General features: G+C 35.2%; 1 protein-coding gene across 1 annotated transcript; it reads right to left on the bottom strand.

The window, feature by feature from the left end:
• Positions 1-3,063: 3,063 nt before the first annotated feature.
• On the bottom strand, positions 3,064-3,627 carry LOC106884454 (uncharacterized). Its single transcript, XM_014935846.1, has one exon. It carries the CDS (start codon positions 3,625-3,627, stop codon positions 3,064-3,066), a length of 564 nt encoding a protein of 187 aa, XP_014791332.1.
• Positions 3,628-10,419: the final 6,792 nt, after the last annotated feature.

The following is a 10,419-nucleotide window of genomic DNA, read 5'->3' on the forward strand; positions in this document are numbered from 1 at the left end:
TATATATATATATATCGATGAGATACCCAAAAGTAACTGGAAATATTTTCTGTGAGACAAGCCTGTTGTAGTTCGGGCTTTCGCCGATAGAAGCCAGTTGATGCCACCTTTAGACATCAGTTTGCCGTGTCCGATAAGGTCATACTGTCACGTGGTACGTATTTGTTTCGCAGTGCTTCTCCCCTATTCCTCGATTTTTGCGATGACTCAAACGAAGGAACAGCATGCATTCATGAAAATCTGTTTTCTACTAAGGAAAACGGCGGTCAGGACAGTTGCCATGCTTCAAACAGCTACAAGTACGCTGCCATAAGCAAAACACAAGTTTACGAGTGGTTTTCCCGCTACAGGAATAGTCACTTATCATTTGAGGACCAGCCCCGTCCAGGACGACTATCGAACTACCGAACTACCGAACTACCGAACGAATGAAAACATCATGAAAATTCATGAACTGATCTTGGAGGTCCGCCATCGAGCAATTGACGAACTTGTTGATATGACTGATGTGTCCTGGAGCTCCTGCCAATGAATTTTGAGCAAAGAATTGCGAATGAAAAAAGTTGCAGCAAAATTTGTGCCTTGCTTGCTCACTGTAAATCAAAGGCAGTGACGACTGAATGCGTGTTGTGAACTGAAAGAACAGTTGGAAGTTGCTCCGGACTTCTTTCGAAGGTCATCACTGATGACGACAGCTGATGCTAGGATAATTTGCACATGTGGAAGAGGTGGAGAAAAAAATGTCGGAGCCGTTAAAAGCATCACTTCACAAGAGATCCAGCATTGCATGAAACAGTTTGGAACGATGCATTGCATTAAATAGAAAAAACTTTGAAGGCGATAAGTGAATAAAATAATATTGCAAAATTCTGGTTTCTTTCGGGGACCTCCTCGTACATATGCAAAATAGACATAAAGATACACGCTCACCTACTTCGCATCTATATAGTCTAAGTTGATTTTTAACAATATATAAACCATATTACCATATTACAATCCATTTTCAAACACTCATTTCAATGTATCTGCCAATCAATACTGCATACTGCAGTAAAACAGAAATTCATTAAACTTAATATCATTGAAAAGTTGTTAACACCCAACAATTCAGATACAAACAGAATTCAAAGACAGATAGGATTCGATGGGAGTTTAGTTTTTTATCAGTAAATGAAGAGGGAATGGTTTTGGCAGAACACCAAGTAATAAAAGCTATGGAGTATTCTGAATTCATTTTCACAGATATCAAAATTCTAATTAAAATGTGAGTATATGATAACAGTATAGAGATGCTTACTGAAGGACTCCTAATATATTTAGTAGGTTATTTCACAGAACATCCAAATCTACCTCTCGGAAATGTAACAGATTTTAAATTAATTTTCCCTGCTGTACTGGTCTCAATCAAGCCAGTAACGAGGACGACAAAAATGAGCAGGCCAACTTTAAACATATTGATGACAGTACTTAAATGAATTTTCGGTGAAAATTGTCAAACTTTTGTCTTTTATATGGATTCATTTTCAAAATGTGTGAGAAAGTAGTCACATGTGGAGATTGGTATGATTTGGTTAAGTAATGAACAATACGAAATGTTGAAAAAGAAAGAAAAAGGTTGCAAAGATAATCTTAAAATCAATGCAGTCTGACATGTGCAAACCGATGTCCTGTTGAGGTTTATTTTCAGGCGCTAATTATAGTAATTATTCCACAAGGAATTTTCAAATGTGTGTGTGTGTCTGTGTATCTGAAAGGAAGTGTTTTTAACAGGAGATTAAGAAAAAGAATATTTTTAAGTAGGTGGCTGGAACAGATGCTTACTTTGTTTCAGCCAGCTCACCAGGGGTTCTGAAAGAAAAATGTTTTCAAAATGAAAAAATGTGTGTTTTTCTTGATGTCAATGAAAAATAGAAAGAAATAAAGGAAGGAAGAAAGAAAGAACAAAAAATTGTTTATATCTATACAGTTGGTCAGCTCTTTCAAAAGAAGATGATTCTTGGTTTGTGAAAATGGCAACACCAGGTGGTTAATCTAAAGGGGGGAGGGGTCTGTTTTGATGAGGAATAATGAAAGTCATTTTTCAAAAAATTATTTAGATTGATTGTCATCAGCATCATCATCATCATCATCATCATCATTATCATCATCATCATCATCGTCATTGTCCAATGTTTGATTCCCATTCCGGTGTGGGTTGGAAAATCTGGATGCAACAATGTTTCTATTTATGTATATACATACACACACACACACACACACATATGCATATATCTTAAGGTTCCAGGTGGGTTCATAAGGAAGTTGATGTGATTTTCATATATTCAGCCATTCAGTTTGGGGGAGAATTTTGCTATGAAGTGTTGTTCCATATTTTTTTCTGAAGAAGGTGTCATTCCTTGGACATTTATAGAAGCGAATGATCTTGAATCTTCCTTATCCACATGTTTGTAAGTGTTTACTTAGTGGAACTTTTTGTAGCTCTCCCTGTCAGATATGTTGTCGGTGAATTCTGGCTCGTTGGCATAAAGGATTGCCAGTTTCACCTATATAGTTCTCCTTGCATGTGGGATTGGTTATGCAATATATTAAGATTTGTGTCTTGCAGATCCCACATCTACTATCTCCACATTCTTTCATAAAGAATTCGGTTTCATTCTCTGATAAGAATTTTGCTCTTGTCAGTTGTTTTTTCAGGTTTTCTTGGCTTTTACTATTTCTTATGCAGTATTTGTTTAATAGGTTTCCCATTTTGGGGCTTTGTAGGACTATTAGTAAGTTTGATTGTATAATTTGAAACATGTTGGTAGTGTGTGTTTATGAATGGGATAATGTTTTCTTTGTTTTTCTATTTTGGAGTTCTGAGTTGTGTGATGTCCAGTTTCATTGCCCTTGAGATCCCGTTTTCTATTCAATTGAGTGGGTATTTCTGTTCTAGCAGGAAGTTTTGAAGTTCAATTAGTCTTATTTCGCGTGTTTGTGAGTCGACCACTATGCTGCATATGTGTCTTGCCATACTATATGGAATGTTTCTTTTAATGTGGGGTGGGTGGCAGGAGTAGAAATTTAAATATTGCTGTGTGTCGGTTTTTTGTAGTAGATATGTGTTGTGACGATGGAGTTGTGTATCTTGATGCTGATGTCTAGGAAGCGAAGTTCTTTATAGCTGGTTTCTGTCGTAAACTTAATAGATGGGTGCAGTGTATTGGGGATGTTGTGGAATGTTCGTAGATCTGATCTGTTCCAAAAGATGAAACAGTCATCGAGGTAGCGTTTCCACATTTTCTTGATGTCTTCTCCGAAGTCGTGTTCGAAGATTCTCCCTATTTCTTCGTATAGTTTGTTCTCAAGGAAACCCATTACCAGGTTGACATATGAAGGTGCGAATTTTGTACCCATAGCCGTGCCCTTTATCTGTCGGTATGTCTTGTTGTTAAATGTGAATGTGTTTTCTTCAAGTATTATTAATTGGGTGGCTTTGGTGATAAAGTCTGTTTTGAAGCGTTTATCTATGAACTCCCTGTAGTTTTCTATCCAGTGTTTTATCGCTTCCAGACTCAGGGTGAGTGGTATGTTCGCGTATAAGTTTGTCACATCGAAACTTGCAAGTATGGTGTTTTCCGGAACCATATTTGGAATGTGTGTAAGAAAGTTTATGTCATCCCTTATGTAGCTTGGTATCAGTGGGCATAAAGGTTTGGGGAGTACATCTATGAAGTGGCTTAGTTGTTGTGTTGGTGCTTGGGGTCCGGCAACTATTGGTCACATTGTAAGGTCTGTGGACCTTTATATTCTTATATAATGGACCCTCTGTTCTTTTATAGCTCTCTGTATTTCAGAGCTTTTATGAACTTTAGGCAAGCGATAAAAATTGCTTTCTTTGGTCCTTGAGTTGCATAAATAGTCTTTCTCTTTGTCTGTAAAGGAGTCCTGCTGTTCTGATTTTTTTAATGCTATTTTCTCCGGTTGTGTTGATTCCTCTTTATAGTATGTCTGGTTGTTAAGAATCTCTAGTATCTTTTCTTTGTAGTAATCTGTATCCATAATTACTATTGTTCCACCTTTGTCAGCTTCTTTTAAGACGATCGACTTGTCATTTTTTTAGTTTTTGTAAGGCTTGTTTTTCTCCTCTTTGGAGGTTCTCTTTACATTTGTGTGTGTTGAGAGGGAATTTGGAGATTGTCTCTATGTATGTGTCTAGGTGTCTGTCACTCCCCTTGTAAGAGGGGAATTGAGACTTTTTTCTTATGATTGAATCATCTTCTGTTCCCTTATTTTCAAAGAATTCCATAAGGCGGAGGCGGCGGCTAATGTTATCTATATCAGTTTTTAGTTCTTTGAGATTTGGAGTGAGTGTGGATGTAAATTTGAGGCCTTTTAGTAGTAAGTTCATTTCATTTTCGTTTATTTCTCTTTTAGATAGGTTTATTATTTTGGGGTCTTTGTGTTTTGTGTATTCATTCGGAATTTTTGGTATGTTGGGTCTGGAGTATGGTTGAAGTATCCTTTCCCTAAAAAAGGGATTGTGTTGTTGCGTCTCCAAATTCCATTTTCAGGTTTTAGGTTTTCTTGTAGAGGTAGGGGTGGTCTATATGGTCTGCATGTGTTGTTTTGTCTGTGACAGTTGTTTTCTTCCCATCTTCTGCATTTCTTGGGCCAATTTCCACTCCTGGGGTTCAGGTTTCCTTATAGGTGGGTGAATGGTTCATATTGTATGTTTGTATTGTTTTGATAGTGGTGGTTGTTTTCTATCCATCTCGTAAATTTGTGGGCTCACATAGGGTTGGTGTTTGTAGCTTACGATACAAATATTTTGGTACTATAAAATAAATAGTCTGTATATTCCTTCATTTGGAAATGGGAAACAAGAATTTATTTCGTCCCTGTATTAAAAACATATAACAGAAGGCGGGAGCTCTCAAGGAACGAAGTTTTATGCAAAAAAAGACAATGGAAACTTACATTATGTTACGAATTGGTCTAGTCGCTTTCCGAAACTGGTGAAAGAAATATGGTATTCAACAAAATGTTCTTTCCTGAGATACAATCAAGATATGTGGGACTTAATCTGGGTGGAAGCTTTGTAAGCTCACGATGTATGGCATGTACCAATCAGGTGCTAAGGCGATTGCAGGATATTTAGAAGTATCATAATTTCCTTTAAAAATAAAGTATTCTAACCAAGTTCAATACTTATATTTTAAGCTTATTAAAAGTCTTTGCCAGGAGTAGAATATGAATAGAGGGAACATTGTGTTGTCAGACACATCAAGGACCAATATAAATTTTCACCTTACAAAAATATATCTGTATGGTGACACATTCTAAATGGAATAGTATAAGCAAAAACATTTAACTTCTGTTCCATTAAAATAATTTTTTTAATGTTCATCCTTTCAGCAAATCATTGAGAGAGGACCTTTGTAGAAGATTAACCAGTGAAAGGAGTCGCTGAACTACAAATGTTTGTGAAACGCTTATGCAGAATGTGTGTATGACCAGCAACTTCACCGTCACTACTGTTATATGACTGTAGTTGTTGCCTCATAAAATATAGTAAGATCAAATGTAAAAGGCATTCTTAGATCTGGAGCAATGTAGAACATGGAGATGTAGTCAGGCTATAATATAGATGTTAGAATTTGAGTTGTGAAGATGAGAAAAGGTTCCTGTAATATTGTATTTCTTTGATATGTGTAGTGACCCTGTCTTCGTTCTGTGTATGTCTGAAGTGGTCTTAGAATTACTTTTGTTTATGTTTCAATAATCTTTATGTTAAAGTTGATTATAATTTTCGGGAATAAACCTCACTGCTCAAGAATCTTTCAACGTAGTCTCACTTCTCTTAATTATATTGTTTCTATATAAAATCACACAAACTTAAAGAAGATATCGATCTATTAATGGTTATCCTCATTATTCATGATAAGCCCTTATATTCCTATTTTAAGATCTGTTCATCAAATTATGCGTTGACAAGTAATTTATATTCTTTTTACTAAACTGGATGCTTTCTTTTCGATATCTGTTCCTTAAAGTATATCAGACAGTTGGACTAGAGTTCACGAGCGCTCGATTACGCCAGGGGTGATGAAAAGCAGACACAGAATAAATAAGGCAGTACTTATCCCCGAAGAGTGTTGTTTTCTTAATGTCCTTGCATGAACGGATAGAGAGTATGCTCAATCTATTTATTCGGTACTATCAAAACATCATTTCCGATGAAGGGTACTGTCCAAATAAAGTTACGCATTTCATTTTCCTCACGGCAAAATCAATGTATTACATTTTTAACAACTAGCTTCAGAATAAACTTTTTCACGATGAAAAGCTATGTCGCATTTAATTACCTAAGTTAGCTTCTTGGCTTTATAAATACTTTTAATAATTTTGCATTTTTATAATATATAAAGTGTCCTAATTTACATTAAAATTTACTCAGTCGACCTATCCCCAATCATTTAAATGAACTTGGTCCATATACCCACATGCATTTAAATATATCTCACTTCCTGTTTGTTTCTCACGTCCTAAAACCTCTAAGTAGACTTCTTGGTTCTAATATTTTTTTAAACCCAGTATAAACTGTGATTTTAAAAAGTTCTCTGACAAATTATTAAACTTAAATATTGTTTTGTGCTCACAGAATATAAAACGAGATTCAATGACGTTTATACTTATATCCTGAACATAAGTAGTGATAAGGAAAAATGTTCATATAATAACCTGAACAGGAGTTTGGTATTTGGTTCATCAATGTTGCAAATATATTGCAACTATAATGAATCCCTGCAATTGCTACACTTCTCTGCTCCATAAAACTACAATGTTGATCTTATAAATAAATACAAAAAAATTTGATATGCTTTCATATTTTATTTAAACATGTTGGATTCAGGTTTCAGTCCGTTGGGATTAAAATCGCCTGAAAAAGAAGAAAACGAAAAGCAATAAGATTTTGTATGATTTTCTCTCCCACACAACCGCCCCAACTTTCTTTAGATCCTATATGTGTGTATGTTTGCGTGTGTATGCGTGTATTTGTGTGTTCTTGTGTGTGTATATTTGTGCGTGTATATTTCTGTGTGTATGTGTGTGTATTTGTGTGAGTGAGTATTTGTGTGTGTGTGTGTGTGTGTGTGTGTGTGTGTGTGTGTGTATTTGTGTGAACGTGTTCACAATAGTAGTGTACAGCACAGCCCGGGGCCGAACTCTTTATATAATAAACCTAAGTAATAAAAGAAGGAGGAGGAGAGATAGTGGTTAATATTTAAAATGATATGAGGGACAGAAAGGACGCCGAAACATTAGATCACCAATATATAACAGGGGCGACAAGCAAAAATTCGAAACTACAAGTTAATTTCTTTCTCGTCAATAACGGAAAAACTGGTGACAGAATGAAAAGCAAAACCTAATGAAGTGACGTGACTGAAAAGGGTGAGAGAGATTTAATATTTTAGTTTCAGTAAATATATAGTTGTACAGTCAGGTAAAAAAATGTTAAAGTAAAAAGAATTTCTGGTGTCTTTGTATTTTAAATTCATAATCTTTAATGCTGCTTTCGACAACATGTAAAGAAAAGTGTTATGGAAGATGATGTAGGTAATAACCGTAGATCCCAATCAAGTGCAAATAAAAGAAGCGATATCCGATAATAATGTTTGTACTCTTCACATGACAGACATCATTACCGATGTAATAAGAAGGAATTGTTCAGCGTTCATCGGCAGCCTCATAAGGATTAACAAATATATTTATGATTCTAATACAGCATTTCACAGAAAAGCTAAGATAAATTCAAAATAGCAAAAATACTGCTATTAAGTCTGCTTTTCGAAGAAAGTGTATGTGATTCTAATTTCTTGGAAGAATATTTACTTACAAACACGCATATGTGAAAAATCAGTCAATCAATGCGTCAAAACCTGAATTTTAAAAACCAGGACTAGATGGATGCAAGTGGTGCGATCGTTGAGTATGAATGTGGCCAACTTGAACGTACTACCGTAAGTCTCCTGTGTGAGAGCAGTGCTAGGTCGTGGCTTGTGGGGTCTCCATACCCAACATTTCATCTTGTTGTCTCATCATTGTGCTATGTCTAATTTTTATTTTGTTATTTCTTTTCATATTATTCTTCCATCCACCCATTCAACCCTTTTGTAGAGCGCTAATTGTTCTTATCTGCTCTGTATTGTCCCTCTAGTGGCGAATAAAGAGTTAAATTTTCATATCTTGGCATCTGATACAGCTGGAGATACGATAGTTTGACCAAAAAAATCGGCTCTTACAAGCAAAAGTAAATATTCTTTTCTACTCTAGCCACAAGGCCCGAAATTTTGGAGGAGGGGGCCAGTCGATTAGATCGACCCCAGTACGCAACTGGTACTTAATTTATCGACCCCAAAAGGATGAAAGGCAAAGTCGACCGCAGTCGAATTTAAACTCAGAACATAAAGATAGACGAAATACCGCTAAGCATTTCGCAAGGCGTGCTAACATTTCTTATTTCTTTACTGCCCACAAGGGGCTACACACAGAGGGAACAAACAAGGACAGACAAACGGATTAAGTTGATTACATATCGACCCAAGTGCGTAACTGGTACTTATTTAATCGACCCCGAAAGGATGAAAGGCAAAGTCGACCTCGGCGGAATTTGAACTCAGAACGTAGCGGCAGACGAAATACCGCTAAGCATTTCTCCCGGTGTGCTAACGTTTCTGCCAGCTCATCTCCTGAGCAAAATTAAATATTGAATAAAAAAAAATGCATTTGGCCAAATTTGGACATACGACAGTTTAACAATAGCAACGATATAAAATAAAACGTGTTTATATGTACTCTGAGAAGAGGAATGTAAAAAAATGCACAGTTATTAAATGTAAGAAGTACAGTACCTGAAATATTTTGCTAACATTCATTTCTTAAGAATATATGGACGACGTCCTGTAAGAAAAGAAATGCTTATGCTATAGCATATTACATTAAAGAGTAACATTTGAAAATGACTTTAATTTATTAAGATAAATAATGACAGTGGCCTTGAGTAGATCTTTTCCCAGTCCCTATGACGTATTTAAAACTTTACAAATCATAGCCTCCTAAACATGAAGCTAATTACAGTCAAAATAATATATATGTATATATATGAAGATGAAGGAGATTTAACATTAAATCTATTAATCAAACTACACATTTCAGGGAGGGGTTCAGTAGTTTATATCGACGCCTCTGTTTGACTGATACTTATTTTATCGAGCCCAAAAGTAAGAAATACAAAATTAGCATTGGTGGAATTTGAACCCAGAAAGTAAAAACGGACGAAATACCACTAAGTATCTTGCCTGGCGTGCTAACAGTTCTACCGGAATGACGTTCTAATCGACTACATATTAATAATCAGTTTATATTTTGCTGATATTCATGTTGATAATCATTTAATATATTTTAAGAAACAATATTACTTTGCTTATAACATTATTACTCAAACGATATTAGATATATATCAAAGAAATTAATTGTAAACACTAAAACCAATAATAGTAATTAAAGTTTTACCATTTTTCTTTGGAGCTCTCTTACTTGTTTCAGACATAGAACCAGGATGTTGAATTAATCGTCGTGTCAAATCTTCTGAACGTCCCATTAAGCCTACGAACTCTGAGGCTGAATGAGGTTTAACTTCAGATCTTTTAATCAAATTATCTGTTGTAAGTATGTCATCAGCAGAGCTGGCTTCAAGCAAGCAATTTCAAACGCTGTGTAAGCAATTTCAAACGCTATGTAAGCAATTTCAACGATACACACGACCACTTCACAATTAAAATCACTTATCCTTAATTATTTCTCAAAACTATTGACTTATTGATTATATTCTTGAATAATAACATCTTAATATGGACACGGAGAATTTGGAAACATTTCAAAACATTCAGCACTGTTAATAGCTATAATTCGTTATTTCATGTTTCTAAGTTCGATCCCAGTTCTCTTTCACGGTGATCTCTCGTTGACCTATAGTTTGTGAGTGCAATCTGGAAACAATCATAAATATTCTTTTTCTACATTTTTTTTTTATTCCACAATAAAAATGCAAGAAATTGTTCATAATCTTAGGTTTCAAGCAATGTTATAAATTACAGAAATGAGCAGAGGAGCCGAAAGGAACAATGCAGAGGCTGTTAAGAAAATACCAAGATAGCTTTGACTGTAAAGAAATGATTGATGGGATAAGTAAAACGTCGATTGCACACCAGCTTAGGCTTGATTACATGGTAGAAAATGCTAAAATAACTTTATCATGAAGGACATTTTAGTACCGGTTTCAGTCTTTGCGACTTCTTCAACTTAGAGTAAAGCATGAAAATCAATTAAATCGTGGAAAAATTAAGTGAAATGTTTTTAAAAAATATTTCCATA

The sequence above is a fragment of the Octopus bimaculoides genome, chromosome 2 (assembly GCF_001194135.2).
Source record: "Octopus bimaculoides isolate UCB-OBI-ISO-001 chromosome 2, ASM119413v2, whole genome shotgun sequence".
In the NCBI taxonomy this organism is placed as follows: Eukaryota; Metazoa; Mollusca; class Cephalopoda; order Octopoda; family Octopodidae; genus Octopus; species Octopus bimaculoides.

What these genes read in the sequence shown, in the direction of transcription:
- LOC106884454 (XM_014935846.1), bottom strand. Translation starts at nt 3,627, where the DNA reads ATGGTTCCGGAAAACACCATACTTGCAAGTTTCGATGTGACAAACTTA.